Here is a 21185-nt window from a genome sequence, read left to right as displayed (position 1 = left end):
CATATGAGTTCTGGAATAGTTTTTAAAATCCCCCAAGCACTAATTTAATATATAAATTATTTGTTTTTGCTTAACTCTGAAAATGACAAGTTTTTTTTCCTTTCATTTAAAATGGAAATTTTAAAAGAAATCAAGCAAGTTTTTTTGTCATTATAAAATTTAAAAGTTTAACTATTCAGGAAACATTCTGACTATACCAGCTCTATGCCTCAAACCAATGTCTCAAGTTTCTCTCTGTTTAATATAGTTTGTCTCAGTTTTCTTTTCCTTAGAACTTTTTGATGTATTGTGGCTGATGAATCTGTGTTTTTTCTAGGTTCCGTCCCATTTCAGTGTTTCGGGAAGCAAATGAGGATGAAAGTGGCTTTACCTGCTGTGCATTCTCAGCCCGAGAGAGGTTTCTAATGCTTGGCACGTGCACGGGGCAGCTAAAACTTTACAACGTGTTCAGTGGGCAGGAAGAGGCTAGTTATAATTGTCATAACTCTGCCATCACTCACCTTGAACCATCCAGGGTAAGGCTAAAAGCCTTCCTGCCAAGATCTGATTGTTTTTTCATTGTTCTCTTCTCATTGTGGAAGCCATGTCAGTAAACTTTTATTAGTTGTGTTAGTAGATAGGGAAATAGAGATCGCTGTTGTGATTTCATAAGTATAGGGTGCTCCCAGGTAAGGAAGCTTCTTCTCCCAGTGTAGGTTGACACCTTCACTGTCACATTTGCTTCCTAGAGTTGTGTAGAGCATTGACAGGTAAAAGTGACTTACACGGAATCAAACAACCAATATGTATCAAAGGGGGGCTTGAATCCAGTTTTATTCTAGTGCCTCAGTACTTGATATAGGTAGTAAAATTTTCTGATTCTCTTGCAAAGTTTTGTCCAAGTGGAATTTAAAAGTTACTTGGAAGAAAAATATTACATAATTCCAATTATTACTCTTCTCATGGTGTGAGTGGTTTTTCCCCTCCAAAATAGAAAAGATAAACATTATCAGGAAATCATTATTAGCCCTAAAGGTAACCCACATTTTTGAGACTACCTAAAATAAATATTCTCAAATTGTCAAGTTCTTAGAAAGTGCCTTCAATAATAGATTTATTTTTTATTGACCAATACTACAGACATGATTTAAAGGAATATGACATGATTTAAAAGGAAGTGGAATAAATTTGAAAACTTTTTCTTTTAAATGAGAATGTTTTCCTTCCTCCCCAGAATGTTTTTAGTATGATTATTACATATAAGAAGATTGGGAGTGGATATTATTGTCTCAGGAAGTTTAGTTAAGTCTTTCTAAGGTCATTTTGTGAGAATATAGTTATATCATGTAGCTTAGTTGTGTTTCTAAATCTAATAGGAATTGTCTGTTCTCTGTTGCTTTATAAAAGTAGGCTAGAAATGTATTTTCATAAAAATATTTTCCTATGTTGGTTGTAATGAATTAATGTGTAAAAAGCACTTTGCAAACTTAAGTTCTATGTAAATGTCAGTTAACTATTTATTAGTTTGTTATTGTTACTTAACTCAGATTTCCTCTTTTAGGATGGATCTTTATTGTTAACATCTGCCACTTGGAGCCAGCCCCTCTCTGCACTCTGGGGATGAAATCAGTGTTTGATATGAAGTGAGTATACACTTTGTCAGCCTGGTCTCTATGCCTTTAAAGGGGTTAATAGGAAAAGAAGAATATTAGTTGTTAACTACTTCTGAATAATCTTTAATCCCCTAAATTTTTAGCTTGATGGATAAAGGAGGAAATTTACTCTCTTCTTTCATTCCAGAACTGTTTTTTCTCAGATTGAACCTACCATTGCAATGTTTAATGCAGCGTGGTGTAGTGGAAAGAGTGCTGGAGTTGGAGTTAGGAGAGACCTGGGTTCAAATCCCACCTTTTGACACTTACTTTCTGTGTGACCATAGGCAAGTCACTTAGCCAACCTGAGTTTCAGTCTCCTCAAATATAAAATGGGAATAATATCTATATCACATGATTATTATAGGGTTTCAAATGAGATTATAAAACACTTTGTAAACCTTAAAATGCTATTTAACTGTCAATTCATTATTCAACAGCAGTCTTTTCCCCTTCCCTCTCCCCACCTCAGTCAGCTGAATAAGGCACGTGTCACACCTGTTTCCTATACGAACTTTTAGCATGGCAGTTGGCTATCTTGCTGCCTCTGCACATGGGTAGTTTAATGCTTGAATAAAAGGACTAGAGTTCTGCTAGGCTTTTTCATAAAAAGTTTACTTCTTTTACAGGCTAAGACCTGTTATGTTAGCACTTTTATTTTACTCAGACAAATTAAGGTAGGTCTCTCTTACTAGACTTTTTTCCAGATCTTCGAATATTTTCTTGTTATCTGTGGGAGTTAGTGAACTTAAATTTAAGTTTAGTTGTGTAGGAACTTGGGGAATTAACTTGGTTACAAGTTTTTAACTTAACCACTGCAAGGATCAGCTTCCAGCAAATATGATATATCTGCTACTTATTACTTGCCTGCAGGCATTCCTTCACAGAAGACCACTACGTAGAGTTCAGCAAGCACTCGCAAGATAGGGTCATTGGCACAAAAGGGGATATTGCCCATGTAAGTACTTTTGATTTCCTAACTTTACAGCTTATCATGTACTTGTGTTTCATATAAGATGCTTCTGACTGGAATACTATACTTAGGCTATGGATCTAAGTGTAATTAGAAAAGTAGTTCTAGGCTGTATAAGAAAAAGTTAAAAACTGAAAAGCTGACATTTTCAAAGAAAAGGGGGGGATTCTTTGGGGTGCTTTTTCCCCTTTCTTTATAGCACAGTGCCTAGCAGATAGTAAGTGCTTAATATATATATATATATGTTTGTTGATTGTGTAGGTTAAATATGTTGGCATTTAAGCTGCTGTGAGTATTTGGACATTTTGCTTGAATTAAAGTTCTATTTGGGGGACAAATATGTTATAATATTTCAAGGAAATCTTATATTGTCCATCTTCCTTCTCCCCAAAGAGAGAGAAAATCCCACTCTCCCCTCTAATGAATGGTCAATAGTCATTCATTGAATAGGAAAAGGGAAACATGCCATGTTTCCCTGGCAAAGGGACACAATGTCCTTTCTCTAAGATGGTGATAGGAATAGAGAATTTCTTTCTACTTATCTTGAGGGCAAGCTTGACTCTTTTTTTTGTTTTCTTTTCATTTTTCTTTTGGGAAAGGGATCGCCACTGAAAAAGCCATTTGTTATATTTTAGAATTTTAGCAAAGATATAAATTGGTTTCTTGTTAATGGCAAGTTGGGAGAACTTTGGGGTTTTAAAAAACTTGTCAGAAATGAGAAGTTAAGAAAAATTGAGTTTGCAGATCTTTTTGTTGTAATTTAACACATGAATCTGATATATCTTCCTCACTCCTCTTTTTTTTTCTCCAAAGATTTATGACATTCAGACTGGCAACAAGCTGTTGACTCTCTTTAACCCAGATCTTGCCAACAACTACAAGAGGAACTGTGCCACGTTTAATCCTACAGATGATCTAGTCTTAAATGACGGGGTCCTCTGGGATGTCCGCTCTGCACAGGCTATACATAAGTTTGACAAGTTCAACATGAACATCAGCGGTGTTTTCCATCCTAATGGACTGGAAGTTATTATTAATACTGAAATTGTATCCTTTACCTTTAATAGAACTTCTTTAGTTATAAATCCTTTAAAGTTAAGATCTATTTATGGTACAGAAAGCTGGATGCCATTTTTTTTTTTTGTTTTTTTTTTAAACTAATATCCATTTAGTTCAGTTTTGTCTCTTGTACTGTTTCATAGGCTGAGTGTGTAATGTGTTAGATCTGGGAAACAAGTGAAAAAATCTAGTCAATCATCCAATGATTTTTTGCAAATGTGGAGTAATTGTCTTGTATAATACAGCAAAACTTATATAAGTGATTTGATTTTTAACTTTTTTTCTATTACTATCCAGATTTTAATTAAGGCTGAAATACTGCTTTCAGCAGTGTAATTCAAAGGAACTTATTAAAGCTGTGTTGTGCCTAAATTTTTTAAAAAACAACCTTGCAAATATCTTCAAGTTACCATTGGCAAACTGTAAGAAATAATTCAAGCTAGAAAAGTACAGTTTTCATTTTTTAAAAAAAAATACATATTTTTAACTTATTGCTTGTAAACTCTTTAGAAAAAATCCAACATGAAAAACATCTTTTAAAATTTGCATCTGAGAAATTAAAAACTGAAATTCATGTTACATGTAGGTAATCTTCTATCGTTTTGAGGGGCCCTTGAGCCTACAGAGAACTTTGAGAGATTTTTAATAGCTGATTATGTGTTTTTGCTACATTACTGGAAAAAATGACTAAACTTTTTTTTTTTAATTTCCTTTTCTTATTGAGCTACAGTGAAGTTTTATTTCAAATATATTATTCTTTACATAACAGATTAGAGGAAAAGTCATCTTTTTTTTTTGATAGTTCTTTTGTGTACAGGAATGTAGATTGAGATACTTTCCTCTGATTCAAGAAACTATATAACATCTGCTTAATGTTATGAGGTGGCTCTTGGTCTAGCTTCCAACTTTTCCATGTATTTTTACCATCATTGTTCTGGTAACATGGAAAGGAGTTGAGAACCTTCACTCTTTAGAATCAAAACTTAGAAACTAAGAAATAAAACAAGCTTTGTTGACTTTTACCCATGGATCTTAGAATACGTTTAAGAAAATAGTTTTTATTGGAGTTTTTCCTTCACTACTATTCTTTCAGTGGGACCTTCGAACTTTCCATTTGCTTCACACAGTCCCAGCTTTGGATCAGTGTCGCGTGGTTTTCAACTATACGGGTACAGTGATGTATGGAGGTAATGAACATAACTTTTCCATTCTTCCTCTTCCTGTCTTTCTCTCTTTGTCCAGCTGCTAACCTTATTCTAGAATACTGTGTAGTTTTGCTCTTGGAATATTTCTTTCCTCTACACAGAAAAGCATTTGGAAATTCATGAAGTAAAGTACTTTCATAAGACAGCAGGATAGAAAATTAAAACTTTTTTCAAAGTGCTGATTTAATATACAAATTGTAATGCTTAGTAACGGGACTCAAAGATACTAATTATGTGTAATAGTGATGTGAAATCTCTTGGAAATTAATTTCCAGTCTTGGTGTCTTCTTTACCTTCTGTAAAACTTATCTTTATAATTCACTTTCTACTTAACAGTTTTATGATGTTAGAGAACATTGGTTGTACTGCTTAAAACATTTCAGCAGGGGAAGTAGACCAGTCAAGTGAGGAGAATATTATTTAAAGACAAACTATGTAGAAATGACCAGGAGAATATATCCAGAAGAGTCATAACCAAATATAGTGGATATTCCATCAATATGGTTATTTAAAAAGATAATATTGTCTGTACTTAAGATTAAATTTAAATTTTGGGGTGGGTGGGGCGGTTTCTCTTCTCATAAACTAGCTATGCTACAGGCAGATGATGAAGATGACTTAATGGAAGAAAGGATGAAAAGCCCCTTTGGGTCATCTTTCAGAACTTTTAATGCAACAGACTATAAGCCAATAGGTAAGCATGAAAACCCATAGTCTTCAATATGCATGTTTTGTGGGAAAATGTCACCTTTCTCTTTTTTTTCTTAAGAGGACTTTAGGTATTTATCTATTCCTGGAAAACACAAACATACGCACATATGCACGCACACAGGCATGTGCATTACCATTTTTTTCTTCTTCTTTTTTTTTTTTTTTTTTTTTTTTTTTTGGCTGAGGCAATTGAGGTTAAGTAACTTGCCCAGGGTCACACAGCTAAGTGTCTGAGACCAGGTTTGAACTCAGGTCCTCCTGACTGCAGGGCTGGTGCACTATCCACTGCGCCACCTAGCTGCCCCTTACCATTTTGTTTTTGCAGTTATTTTGGTTCCGTATGAAAAAATGACTAACTCATAAAGAGGGAGACATGTCAAGTTTGTTCCAGCTTTTTTGTTTAAAAAAAAAATATATGATGCTTTTGCTTTAAAAAAATCAAGGGGAGGTGGAAAATGGAGCTTAAGATTTCTGAAAATATGTTGAATTCTTTAAAAGAAAGAGAAACCAATAACACAATTCCCTGAGTTTTGCCACATTCTGTTTTCTAGCTACCATTGATGTGAAACGGAATATTTTTGACCTGTGCACTGATACCAAGGACTGTTACCTTGCTGTTATTGAGGTAAAGGATGCTTAGAGGAATATATATTATCTAGATTGGAATTTATTCAGAGTATTTATAGTTGATTCTTTTATGCTATATTAATGTTATGCTTATATTGGATGATATTTGAAAAGTGTGTTATCAGTGTCTTGCTGTTATCAGATATCTTGAGTGGTCCATCTGTACCTGTTTTCAGGTACAAAATCATTTTTTTTAGAGGATGGATGGTTGGGAGGTGAGGACGCATTATGTCTGAAATACTCAATATAGGAGGAATGTATCATATAGTTTTCTCACTATAACTTAGAAAAAATATCTAAGGTTATCTTTATCAAATCATCAACATTGTAGTATCAAAGTACAGGAGAACTGGTGTGTGTGTGTGTGTGTGTGTGTGTGTGTGTGTGTGTGTGTGTGTGTGTGTGTGTAAGTAATTGTGATAGCACCTAAGCCTTCTTGTACTGCTTTTCCCTCCTTTTCTGTGCTCTAGGTATATTATAACATTTGCAGTCTGCTTAACAACATTTATTATTACAAGCATCACTTATTTTGATTGACACAGGGAGGTAATTGAAGGAAGTAGGTCAAAGCTGAAACAGATACCTAACTCTACGGTGCACTGACTTCATATTTTGTGGGGTGGATTTTAGAATCAAGGCAGTATGGATGCCCTGAACATGGACACAGTATGCAGGTTGTATGAGGTGGGCAGGCAGCGCCTGGCAGAAGATGAGGATGAGGAAGAAGATCAGGTGAGTGGATTTTATTGGAATATCTTTCTTTCAAATTTAAAAACATGGTGAGAACCATTATTTTTTATTGCTAAAGTATTTCATGATGATGGTAGTATTCCTTTTTGGAAGTCTGATTCAATCTAACTAAATTCTGTTATAACCTGTCGTCATTTTTTAGTAATTGAACACTGTAGTACAAAAATTGAATGAAATTAGTCATGGTTATTATAAATCTTAGCTGCTAATAAGAGATAACACTTTTAAATTCACATAGGTTAATTTGTACACAGTGATGTTATATAATAAAACTCAGCTTCTGTTACAATAATTACCCATGAATAACTGTCTAGTTGATGTTTTTTCTGGTTTGTTCACATACAAATAATGTTATATGAATAGTATTGTTACCTTGTATTGAGAAATAACAATTAAAATTGCTCAGATATGATGTGGTATGATCCAATTGAATGTCTCAGTATTTGAACATATTTTCTCAGTATTATGGTAAGTAAACTTTTTCATTGAAGTAGTAGCTACTAGAGAGTTTCTTGATGTTTTGGGGAATTAATGAAATATTTTATGTGGGGAGCTATTTCTGAATTCTGAATTCAATCTCAGTCATCTTTGACCTTCATCTCTCTTCTCTCCAATCTATTCAGTTGCCAAAATCCTATCAGTTATCTTTCATGGTATCTTATGTTTATTATATCTTGGCCTTTTCATTTCCTCTGCTTCTAGCATAGGCTTTCAGCGAGGTTTGTTACCTCACACCTGGACTGTTTTCATAACCACCTCACCAGGTCTCCCTGCCTCTAATTTCTACTTTCCAATATGTCTTTTACACAATTGCCAAAATATTTGTTCCAATGCATAGGTCTAATTACATCATTCCATTGCTTGAAAACTTTTAGTGACTGCCTAGTACTTATGGGATAAAATATGAATTTCATACATTGGCACTTGAGTATCCTCTACAGTTTCCAACCTTCCTTTCCATTGCTATTTTACACATTCTAATATTTCAACCAAATTGTGCTATAAGCTATTGACTTATACCTCTGTTCATTTTCATAGGCCATCCCTCATATATTTATTGAAGCCCTTCATTTCCTTTAAGACCCCACTCACGAAGCTTTCTTTGATTCTTCCATCTGAAAGTGACTTCTCCTTCCTCTAATTTTCCATAACATTTATCTGGAAGTTCTCATTTGCATTTATCATATGTTGCCTTCTGTTATGTTTTTTTGGATACTTATATCTTGTTGGAGTATAAGCTTCTGGAGATTAGGCTTTGTTATTTTAACATTTTCAATACAAGGCATAGGGCAGTATGTATAGCAGGCACTTAGATGTTGAATTGAATTTTAAAATTAGGAATTGTTTTGGTAATATTTTTAGGGAAATTGACATGGCTGTGGAATGTTTGGGTATATATTTTATAGATCTGATATTTCTTGGCAATGTGTGCTTTGGTTTCTCATGATTGAGAATTTTAGTATTTTTTTCCTGCAGCTGTTCTTGATGTATCATATTTTCTTCCAGAAAAAAAAAAATTTCCTATGTATTATACTTTATCTTCTCAAAGAATAGTATATTTCTTAAGGGATAAATAGAACATTTGAGAATCAGTTATCTATTGAAGATTTTGACCCATTGGTTTTAAGATGAGAATTTCCCTTGTTACAAGTTTATGTAGCACGTGAGGTAACATTTTGGTCAATCTGAGGTTCATTTCCTATTTTTCATGGCGTTTTCTGTCCTCTCTATCCTATCCTATCCATCTATCCACTTATCACTATCTTTTCTTTTTTCTTCTTCTGTGCTGCTTGCCTTATCTGTCTATCTTATCTGTCATGTTTAGCCTCAAATAGTGCCTGTCATATGTACACAAGTTAATAAATGCATATTGAATTAAATTAAGATCTTGTGCCATTTTTTCCCCCTGGTTTGTTTTAAGTGGGCACCAAAAAAAGACATAGAGTAGAGGAAAGAGAAGGACAGAATCACACAATACATTACTAACAGAGTTAGAAGGAACTCTCACTTTTTAGCTGAGAAAGCTCCTTTCTTACAAGGTTAAGTGAATACATATTACGCTTTTGCTAATATAATATTCAAATATTTGCCCTTTATAATCTGAAGCAGGATGTGAGTATTTTGCTTGTCTTTGCATTTTGATTATTCCTTTAACCCAGGGAGATCAGAATGATTAATTATCTAAATATTTAAGGAGTGCTTTCTCTTCAACTTTAAAATGCTATTGCTAGGGGGCAGCTAGTGGTGCAGTGGATAGAGCACCAGCCTTGAGTTCAGGAGGACCCGAGTTCAAATCTGGTCTCAGACACTTAACACTTCCTAGCTGTGTGACCCTGGGCAAGTCACTTAACCCCAGCCTCAGGGGAAAAAAAAATGCTATTGCTATTGGCACTCACAGTTTGTGTTGCTCTCAAGATGAATAGCAAGTGTTCCCTTTTGTTTCATATAACATTTTCTTACTGGTTTCCATACGTCTTGTCCAAGATGGAGATTTTTGATTGATTGTAGAATGTCTCTCTCTTGATTGCAAGTGCAAATTATTGCCCTTCTCTGGGTTAGAGCAGAGCCTTATTTAGGACTTGAATGCATAGGTGGAACTAGTCCAGTAGCCCAAACCAAATTATTTGGTTTCTTTCTGTGTGAGCTAGGTGCCTCAGCTCAGAGATGCCACCATGGCCAGGCCCACAAAACTCTTTTCTTTATTGGTCATTTTTGCTTTTTACTTTGGTATAAAAAAGTTTTCATTCATTAGGGAACTAAAGTGAATATGATATAAAAGTACCAGTAAAATACTTAAAATTAATAAAATAAAACACATAGTGCCATATACATGTATTTACTATAAATAATAAGAGAAGGAATTTCTATCCAAAATATACAGGCTTTATATACTCATGTTTTAGCCTGAGTCATTTATCAAATGGTAGCAGCTGTTTTTATGCTGCTGGGTTTGTTATGTATTAGAAAATATTTGTTCTCTAACTGCAGAGCTTAAATGAAAAAAAAAAAACACAAGGTACATTGGTTGGATAAGTCCTAAAGCTGGTTGTTTTGAAGAAGCACCAGGGAAAAGGTCAGGTGATCTGACTGGCACCATAATTGTCTAATCATTTGCCATCTTACTATTAAAATCTTAGCTTCTAGAGTTCCCTTGGAAAATCATTTAGTTTTTGCTTTAGACATTTTTTGACAGAGAAAACATACTGAAAGAAATGAGCAAATTGATCAGAGATTTAGTATAAATAGTCTACCAGAGTAATTTTAACTCATTAGGCCTTGTGTGTGGGACCCAACAGTAGCAAGTCCTCATCTGTTTTAGAATATTAGCCTGTTTGTTGAGTATCACAATGTTGCATATTATATCTCATAGAAAGGACCTTCATTTAACAAATTCAAACTGTATAACACTATATGCCTTCTGAATCATTATTCTGTCACTATTTTGAGGCAACATAGCAACTAATTACATTTTGGTGCTTTGGGATTAGGCAAGGTAGAAGACTATGTCTGTAGGGGGTTGGGGTGGGTGGCCACATGAGAAACTCAGTAATGTTATTGAGTGACTAAAACTTAGACTTGTTAAAAGAATAGTACCGAGCTGTTCTTTGCTTTGGATAAATTTCATAGTAGTACCAAGATATAAACAATACTTTGGATTCATAAATTTTATCAGTGGGGATGTATCACAGAAATTGTAACCTTTCTATGCCATCATATCCTATGCAATTTTTTTTTTTTTTTTTTTTTTTTTTTTTTTTTTTTTTTTTTTTTTTTTTTTTTGAGGCTGGGGTTAAGTGACTTGCCAACAGTCACAGAGCTAGGAAGTGTTAAGTGTCTGAGATCAGATTTGAACTTGGGTCCTCCTAAATTCAGGGCTGGTGCTCTATCCACTGCGCCACCTAGCTGCCCCCTATCCTATGCAATTCTTGACTGTTTTCACATGCATTTTCTGGAAGGGATTTAATTATTCTACTGGAGGTCTTACTCTTGTTCTTTTTATATCTTGGGGCTTAACCACCATGTTACTGAGGCTATTTGTTTTTGCTTTCTATGTGAGTTTCTACCTCCTTGTGTAATCACATGTTCTTGTAGTATTTTTAATGCATCTTAACTTTTGTTGGTACACATATACTTTACTTAAATGTATCATATGTCTTTTAAGTTATTTTTAACTTTAGTTTTTTAATAATCAAGGCATTGCATGATTTATGTTTCTGGGAGAATATATTTGCATTGGAGGTGAGATTATTATACTGTTTTTTAAGTCCTCTAGAATCATTTAATACACAGTTTTCTAAATTCAAGCTAATCTGATTTTTTCCTTTTATTTTCAGTTCTGGGTTCAGGCTATTACTTGTTTTTGAAGCTTTGTAGTGTTGTAGAATTCAGTGCAATTGGCACAATGTCATCAATGGATCAAATCTTTGACCTCACAATCACTGTTTGGATTTCATGCAAGACTTAATCTATTATCTAGAAATAGAATAATTTTATTCCATTAAATTGGTGAATGCCTTTTGTGAACATCTATCTGCTTGTTTGATACTTTATGTAGTCAGTATTCAGCAGATCATTGAACAAACTTATAGTTTGTGATCTCTGCAGTCATCTGTTTAGTGTATTGTCTAATTTTGAGGTTTGCATGAGACATGGTATAAAGAGAAGGCTCTTGTGTTCCTTATACTTTTCTTTTATGTGAGCATAAAGATGTGATGATTGGTTTAAAACAAAACAAAGCTGCAAAAACCTAATTTTATTCCCCAATACCTCCCCCTTTTTTATTGGTAAACAAACCAGTTATGATTCTTTTTGCCTGCTGAGCATTTTTAATGTTGTGGGCGTTCCTTATTACTTTTTTTCTATATGTATTATTTGTCCAGGCCCAGCTCTTTTTTCAGGTTTTATCTTCTTGAGTATTGTTGCCATTTCTTCTCATAGTACATCAGATAATGGGATGCTAGAGAGACTAACTGGGCCAGTTGTATCTTTGTTGCCGATAACAATAATAACAATATGTCTTTTATATGTATTCATACATATGTATGTATGTTTCATTTTGCATCTTTTCTCTTCTAGTTTTATTTACAAATGTCAGCATAATTTGACTCACTTAAGGTTGTGCTAAATTTCTCTTAGGACTCATTTTCTCAATATTTATTTATATGTTGAGACCATCCTCAATAGGTTTGGTAGGTTTCTATAAAGTTTAGCAGTTTATCAAATAGTCTACTAGTGTTGCTTTGGGATGCCACATCTCTGCTAGCCTAGGAGATTTGCTGACTGAAATGACTTCTGGATTTGTTCAGTTTGGGCCTTGTAGTGAATGTTTTCAACTGGTTAAGATTTTAAGTAACAAATGGCATTAACACTTGTATTTTTTTCATTTTCCAAATTGTTGGCACAGAGGCACAATTATTGCCTTTGAAAACCTTGTAGATCTAAATTACCAAATGCCTGTGTTCACCTTTTTGAGAGATCTGAGTTTGCAGTCTTTTCATAGTAGGTGTTTCCAGTTATATTATAGATGGCAATGTAGTCGTGGTTTAGTTCCTCTCATGGTGTGTCAGCTAATAACTCAAAGATCACATTTTAAGTATAGTTGAATTAATGTGTATGCTGTTACAATATGATTTTAGTTCCTCCTGTGTTTTCTTTCCTGCCAGTCTGTTATCATTAATTTAGAAGAGGTCCATATAAGATCTTCTGTGATTTTGTGTTATATTTTGTAGGTTGGTGTAGCTTTTATTTCCTTCTTTCCCATCTCTATTCTGTCTTTTCCCTCTCCCTCTTCCCCCCTCTTTCAATAACTACAAATTTTCTGGCTACTGATTATAATTTCAAGAATATGTTTTTTAAAAGGCTATAGTGCTTATAGCTTTTTGTGATCTCTGCAGTCCTCTGTTTAGTGTGTTGCCTAATTTTGAGGTTTACATGAGACATGACATGGTATAAAGAGAAGGATCTTAAGTTCCTTACACTTTTCTTTTATGTAAGCATAAAGATGTGATGATTTGTTTTAAAATAAAACAAAGCTGCAAAAGCCTAATTTTATTCCCCACTTTTTTTGATGAAAAAAATTTTCTTTCCCACCTTCTATCTGTTCCAATTGAAAAGAACAAAGAATAACAAAACTCTTTTTAAAAACAAAAATACATTTTAAAGCAAAACAGATTTCAACATTAGCCATATCTTATATATATAATCTCATTCTGTACCCTGAGTCTATCACTTTTCTGTCAGCACATAACACCGTGCTTGTCATATGATAGACACTTAATAAATGTTTATTGATTGCTTGGTTGATTGTCAGGAAATGGGTAGCATGCTTCATCTCTGAGATCATGGTTGCTTGTACATTGTGTTGAATAGAATTCTTAAGACTTTTAATCTTTACAGTGTTGGTGTTATATAAATTGTTCTCCTGGTTCTTTTCACTTCTGTCTTTATAAGTTTAGGTCTTCTCAGGTTATTCTGAAATCATCTTTTCCTTATTTCTTACAGCACCATAATATTTCATTATAGTCATATACCAAATTTGTTCATCCATTTCCCAATTATGGACAATCTTTAGTTTCTAATTCTATTTCTTTGCTCTCACCAAAAGAATAACTGTAAGTATTTATACATATGATTTCCTTTTCTCCTTCTTTAATTTGTTTGGGGTACCAGTCAAAGGATATACTCAATTTAGTAGCTTTTTGGGTATAGTTCCAAATTGATTTCCAAAATGAAAGTACCAAACTCCAGTTCTAGGAAGTTGCAATTCTTTGATTTGAAAAAAGATATCTCCCATCTCCCCATCTTCATGTGTATTTCAAAAGATAATATGCAAATTGGCCTTTTCATAAAATAACTATTTTCTTTCTATAAAAGTGGGAGGAGAGGTCATATAAAATATTAGGGTAAGGAAGGAGGCTAGTTGAATAAAAGAATACTGTCTCAGAAGCCATTGGACACTGGGATTAGAATGCCTCTCGATAGATTAAGACCCATTAGTGAGTGAAAGTTACAATTATGTTTTCTTCCTCTTCACATACCTTCCCAGATAGCATTCTTTTGAGGGCTCAGAGGCAGGAAAAGAAAAAAGAGAAGGGAACTGATGAATTCATTGTTTTATTGTGAGATGATTAATTATTCTTAGGGAATTCTCAAAGGAGTGAATTGATGAGTTCTGACATCTTGGATCAGGAAGAGAATTGTTTGTCCTTCATTCTTGAGGAGGAGGATCATCATATGCAAGTGAGTTAGATTTAAATGAGGGAAGACTGTGGAGTTGATGCTGGCGTAGCCCCCTTTAAGATTCCTGAAGGCCAACTTTCTGGCCAAAAAAAAAAAAAAGGATTAGAAATGCCTTGAGATGCAAAAGAAGGTCTCCAAACCCAGCATCTGCTAAGGAAGAATTTTAAAGTCAGGTGTGTCTAGAATGTGGACAGGTAAAAGCTTTTAGTTTTCCAAATTCTTGCAGCCTCTCTCTTATCTGTAGAGACAAGATAGTGAGACAAAAGGAGATTAATCGCAGCAATTCATAAAGAATTGTGCCAGAGAGTAGAGCTCTAACAACGATCCAGGCCTGAAGTGGCTTGGATGTCCACTGCAAAATAGGAAAAGAAAATATCTTTTACCTTTTCCAGAGTTCCATTCAGTATCCAAATTATGTCTAGTTTTCAAGGATTTTTGTCAGGGAACCAAAATGATGAGGTATATACCTCAATAGGATTAATTGAGGTCTAGTGGCAGGATTGGGGTACAGGGAGTCACATGGAGCTCCCCTGCAACCCCTTAGGATTCGGTGCAAGGATACAAAGTTAAATCAGGTCTAGTGGTGGCGACAGTCCCCTGTAAATGAATTTACAGGCCCAAAAACCTAGATTGATAAAAACAAGGTTTATTGCAAGGTTTGGAAGCAAGATTAAAGTCTGGTTAGTAAAAGGCATTAGATAGAGGAAGATATATGCTGAAAGCGGCGGGACAGAGAGTCTCTGATGCAAAGCATCTTTGCTGGCATCTTTCAACTCTCTGACTAGGGACAACTCCACTTAGGCTGTTTTTATCTGCTTTAAGGAGTCTAGGGAAGTGGGCAAATTCTTGGTGGGCTTTTCAGATAAGGAAGAAACTGTTTGGGGGAAACCTGAGCAGATAATTGGGGTTGGGTTATCTGAGCAGATCATTAGAATAGGGGCTGAAAACCCAAGCTAGCTCAGATCCAGTGGGGGCTGGGTACAAGCCCAAACTGACTCAGATACATATCTTGTAAATCAAAGGTCAGTCCCAAAGGAAGTTGTACATCAAACAAGGAATCTTAAAGGGAATTATGCCCGCATCAGAGTTTATCAGCCTCATTTTCTCCTTCAGAGCCATTTGGGTTTAGCAACAAAATATAGATCAGGATGATGATCCTGGATGCAGTGGGACACCTTGGCCTTTTTAAGCTAGTGTCTTTAACAGGTCTCAGTTTGACTGAGGCAACTATCCATTCAGTTATTAAGGTTGGGTAACAAATGAGTTAGAAAATGGCCTTTTTTTTTAACTTGGTCCCAAAAAATATCAATCTGGGAGGGGAAGACCTTTGAATTTTCTGGCCAAAATAGAAATGATTGCTATTTACTTTAACACTGAACTATCAGGCCACAAACATTGACCAAATGGTGATTGATCTATTGTTGGCCAATCAATGAGAGTCACAGTGATTTGGGTTGAAGCAACTTGATCCTTAAGAAAGAAATCTAGCCCTTGAGCAAAATTTACAATTCCATTGGGTAGAGCACCTGTAGTAAGAGAATGGAAAGGAAGAAAGAAGGAAGAAAATATAGGAAAGGTGAGGTGGGTGCTCTGAGATTGGCAGTCTGCTTAGGGTGTCAAACTTTGAACAAGTGAGCCTCTTTTATGGAGTCTCTTTAAGTACTTTCTAGTTATACAAAGTGAAAAAGATACCAAATGTTATTGCTTGCCCTTACCTTCAGGCAGTCATTTTTAAAGGTGAGTCACCTTAATTTTATGAAATACTAATTTGCATGAGTCTGATGATTATTAGTAGGTCAGCTAGCTGGTGCCATAATGCCTGTAGTCAGGAAGACCTGAGTTCAAATCCAACCTCAGACACTTACTAGCTGTATAACTCCAGGCACATCACTTAACCTCTAATTGTTTGGGTTTCCTCATCTGAAAAATGAGGATAATAACAGCACCTATATCCCATTGTTGGTGTGAGGCTCAAATGAAATAACAATTGTAAAGCTTTTAGTATAGTGCCTTACACATAGTGGGAGATATGTAAATGTTAGCAATTATTATCACAGTATTTTATGAATGTTGATTAATTTTTTTTCTCCATATTATCAATTGTCTTGATAATAATCAGCTTTCTTAAGTGTTATTTGAGATTTCTTTGGATTATAGATGGCAGATAAAATGTCATTGATTTAGGTCTTTTGTAGTATTAGCTGTTTAGTACTCTTCTTTTCCTGGGAAGTGTTGTTAAGAGTAGGCTTCAAACTAAAAGTCAGTCCTGAAATCTGTTCCTTGATGGTGAGCTGCTTATGCCCCTCTAAACCCTTTACTTTCTTGCACTTTGATTTATGACTAAAGAGCAGATGTGTATGTGGGGTGTGGGGATGAAAGTAGAGGTAAAGGGGGGATATATTTTGAACAAAGCTGCTCTTTATAACTTAGGTTTGATTGAGTCACATTGGCAGTTATGGGAATTTGTAAAGTGTATGACACTCAATCACATTTCTCTATTCTTCTGTGGCTACCATAATCTTGCCACTTTCTAAGTCCCTCATCTCTTTTGTTTATGACTGGCGTGCCTTTGTGCTATATTTAATAGCTCTAGACTGGTTGTTTTCATATGGATCTTTTACTATTCAAAACTTTTTTTTTTTTTAACCAAATATAAAAAAAAATTTTGTGTTCTCAGATGTTAGTAGTTTGACTTTGAACATTTGTTCATTTTCTGTGGTACAGGAATTGGAGGTTTGAGTGATCTCTCTTTGCATGTTCACTTATTATTTTAATAAATAAAAAATTTAAAGTGTGAGTGACCCCCTGCAAACCGACAGAATGATAAGATCAGAAAATAACACTATATTTTAATGGTTATCTTTTTCCTTTCACTTTAGATTTTTTTTTTCCTTTAAAATTTAATGATTTGAAGCTCAGAATGACTTAGCCCTAGCACTATGGAGTAAGCTAGTACTGTTTTCTCATTATACATGAGAAAATGCATACACAATTTTAATTTGGAATCAGCAAGGCATAAGTTATCCCAGAGGTCATATGCCTGCAAATCTGAAAGGTAATTTGATTGAAACATAAATAAGTAGATTACTATTTTTGATTAAATCTAATTGAGACTACAGCTGTTTCATAGTCAAGTCATTAATTTTGACATTGACATTTAATGAAAAGAAAAGTTTAAAATGAAAATATAATGCTCTTAAAGTATATACCTCTATAGAAAGTAACAATTATTAAGGTAAGAAGGTTAGATATTTGCTGCCCATAAGATTTAGGCATTTTGAAAAGTCTTCAAGCAGAAGTCATCTAATTATTGTTAAGCTTTTTTTTTTTTTTTTTTTTTTTTAAATTAAACCTCAACAAGAGAATAACTCTATCTTTTCTCCACTCCATTTTGGAATCTATGACACATTGTATGCTGTGTTTCCTGTATTGTGTCCGTCCATGTGTCCTCTGACTGCATAGAAGCGGATGGTAAGATTCTTTACTCCTCTCAATCATAGTCATAGTTCAATATATTTAATCATAGTCATAGTTCAATATATTGTTTCTGATAGGCCAAAATTTCCTGGTAAAATTAAATGTATGGGTGTTAGACATTACTGGGGGAGAGGGGTGGACTGGGGAGGATGCAAGTATTTGGACTTGTAATGAAAAGACGTTTGAGAGTGTTTAACACTCAGAAGCAAATGTTGCAGAAAGTGTATGGAATAGAATTTTTATTTTGTAAAAGACAGTCTGGCTAAGTTAAGATGTTAGGATTAGTTCTGGATCATATATGAAAAAAATAGTCTCATCTTTGCTTCTAGTTCTTAAGGCAGGCTGTTCTATTAAATTTGTTTAATAGCTTGATTTGCCTGGAAAAATAAAATTAATGCTACTTCTGTCAGAAAAGTAGCTATTTAATTTTCAAAGAGAAGAGTTTTTGAATACTTTCATTAGAAACAGATGCTACATCAAAAAAAGAAAAAATATTTATTATAAAATAAATCTTGATTATCTCTATCAACTGTAACTCATTAATAAGCTATTTGTGTTCTTGAAGGAAAATATTTCTATTTAGAAGGCCTCTTTACCAGAGAAGGAACCTTTAGTTGAATGATAGCAAGTGTCTTAGAAAAGGAAGACACATTTGAGAATTTTAAATTTTAAATAAGATCAATAGATGATGATAGTGATGCTAGAGTATAGAAGAGAAATAGCTAAAAGGAAGGAAGAAAGTAAGATTTTTAAAAATTAGATATGTCCCAACTAGGAGCATGTCTGAGGAGCAATTAATTATTGCTCAGCAAAGAGAGAACAGCTGTTGGATTTAAAACGACTAAAATAAACAAAATGAATTTTCAGTTGAACAAATGTAGAGGCAGATTGTGAATTTTGAAAAACCCCTAAATTGGTTAGAACCGATCTCTTCTGATTTAAATAAACATTGCCTCATTGCTGATTTGTGATTGTGAAATATTAAGTACTATTCTACAGATCCTGTTTGAAATGGGTCACATTGGAAATCATTACTAAAGAGATAGATTCTAGCATTTTATATAGGTCTCCATTAATCTTCTGCCCAATTGGACAGGAATTCCAGAATAGAAAGTAGTGGGTCTAGTTTGATTAAAGGAATCTGGAAATCCTGGATATCTATAGACATCAAATATGTTATTTTTAAGGAAGAAAAGTCAAAAATAGATTTGAAGACAGTGCTGAAATAGACTTGTTTTCTCTTAGATACTTTAAAAAAAAAAACTTTTAACACTGGTTTGTTGAATCATTTTAAATTTTACATAGCTAATCCTTAATACTTATTCCCAATATTTGAATTCAGAGCCCAGTTCTATACTTGGACCTGGCGGCAATGTATTGGACACAGATATAAAGTGTTTATATAATAAGCCTGTTTCCAAGTTACTAGAGAAATGCCTTGTTTGACTCATGATAGGGGGAAATCCTGGATGCTGTTTTTTCTGTCTAGCCATTTTGCCAGTCTTTCACTAGTAAACTTTGATACTTAACTATGAAAACTGGATCACTTTACTGCTGCCTTACACTTAGAACAAGAGGGATTCTCCTGAAATCTCTATTAATTTTCTAGGTAAGTTTAGATGAAGTATTTATAAGAGTATTTTGGTCTCAGAAGAGTTTGATTCATAATAGGTATTGTATGTGAGTATTTTAGAAGATAAGCTAGTAATGAATGTTAAATAATTTTTAAAAAGAAAAGAAAAAAACTAATTGTTATTTAAACACTTGAGTTTAGTTGATAAGTGAATGTTAAAAATAATTTAAAAAATAAACTGGTATTGGTTATTTAAACATTTTAGTTTAATTGATAAAGCAACAAGACAGATTTTCATTTGTTCCTCTTACCTCCTTTTCTTATAATTATAACTGATTTCTGTGAGTCGTCTTTGATGGCTACATATAGAATTAGTTAAAATATGGGAAGATGAAATGAAAAGTTGAATTTGTAGTATTATTGAAGGCCCACATAGATCCTTGCCTCATTTCCACCCAAGTTCGGGATTTGAGAATTTGGAATTTTGTCTGCAAAGCTAGGCTTTTCAGAATTACTTTTAGGAATTAGGCTAAGAAAACTAGAGGTTTGTGAATTTCTCCTTACCCAGTTTTCCTGGCTAAACTAAAGATGTTTAAAAATGTTGTGAGATGTTAAATCTAGAAATTTGTCTTACTGAGCTGCTTTTCACAGGTGACTTTTAACATTTTGCTCTAACTTTGTATATTTTCATTTAACTTGGGATTTTGAAAAGCTGGTAATTATTCCATCAGTGCATTAACATCAGGGAACCTTGTTCTTTTGTATGTGCTTGCTTTTTACACCAACTGTTTGTTGTGGTAATAGGGTAAATGCTGGTAAAAGCCACAAAAAGATGTTGGCAAAGAGAGCTGCTTTTCCATCACTTGTAATCTGGTTCTTGTATTGGTTTTTTTTGGTTGGGTTTTTGTTTTTGTTTTTGTTTTTGTTTTTGTTTTTGTTTTTGTTTTTGTTTTGTTTTATTGTGGCTTTGGATTTGGCAAGAGTCATTTTTCCTTGTTTTGATCATTTTTCTTGTGTCATTATTAATTAAATTTCTGGTATTTTTGCAGTGATTTGACTTTACTCCCTCTTGATTCACTTGAGTTTAGTGAATATTTATTGATAATCCACAGGTCATTTTGTGTTCAGTACTCAATGCTCTAGTTCTCAAGCTGGCTCCATAGTTGGTACCATCCAGGAATTAGATGCTTCAGTTTTACATGTGCCATCTTTCTTTGATCTTCATGTGAGAACATATTGCGCTTCCCAGTGTTGTGTTTTTATTTCACCCATTTGGTTACTTCTAAAAATCTGTAAGCTCATAATAATAATTAGATGGTTAAAAACTCTTACTAAAACAAGTTCAGACATTTAGGCATCATAGGGGGAAAAGCAACTAATAAAACTAGTAAATTGTAGTGTGATGAATGACGATCAGAAGCATGTGTGGAGTTTTAAAAATAATGGATATTCTAATTTTCTTGTTTTCTTATTTGGAATTTATTCCTTACCTTCCTCACTTGTGGTTTTTTTTTTGGGGGGGGGGGCAAATTACTGAGAATCATATTGAATGCAAATTACAGCAGAGATTAGAATCCTTTTGCTCTTCCAGTTTGGTAATTGTTATTTGAACCATCCCCAGGACAGAAAGTTTGATGACATTCCTTTGCAAAGTTAAACATGGCGACAAGTGGCAGGATATAGAATTTGCAAAACCCTGGGAGTTTGGGGAGCACGTTGTGCTTGGTTGATGAAGAAAGGGAAGCCTCGGGTGTTGAAATTGTGTTATTACTTGGGGTCTTTCTCCTGCATTGCAGTTATGATAGAATTTGTTGTCTTGATTTATGTTAAAAATAAGTGGGATGTTATAGCTGCATCATATTCAAACAATTGAAAGGATCTAGACTAGGACATTGAAAATGCAGTGTGATCTTGAGAAAATGAATTTAAGTACTAATTTG

The 21185-nt window shown here is 34.0% G+C and overlaps 1 protein-coding gene across 1 annotated transcript in view; it reads left to right on the top strand.

Moving 5' to 3' along the window:
* DCAF1 (DDB1 and CUL4 associated factor 1) overlaps nt 1–21185 on the top strand; it is a 110325-nt gene that overhangs the window by 83264 nt on the left and 5876 nt on the right. Inside the window, 10 exon segments of the mRNA XM_074283362.1 lie at nt 317–515; nt 1541–1598; nt 1601–1622; nt 2505–2589; nt 3418–3651; nt 4757–4850; nt 5458–5562; nt 6131–6204; nt 6837–6938; nt 17658–17666. Coding sequence (XP_074139463.1) covers nt 317–515; nt 1541–1598; nt 1601–1622; nt 2505–2589; nt 3418–3651; nt 4757–4850; nt 5458–5562; nt 6131–6204; nt 6837–6938; nt 17658–17666 — 982 coding nt within the window.

This window comes from Sminthopsis crassicaudata, chromosome 1, assembly GCF_048593235.1.
Source record: "Sminthopsis crassicaudata isolate SCR6 chromosome 1, ASM4859323v1, whole genome shotgun sequence".
In the NCBI taxonomy this organism is placed as follows: Eukaryota; Metazoa; Chordata; class Mammalia; order Dasyuromorphia; family Dasyuridae; genus Sminthopsis; species Sminthopsis crassicaudata.
The sequence above is the reverse complement of the archived record's forward strand: the minus strand, read 5'-3'. Positions and strand labels throughout refer to the sequence as shown.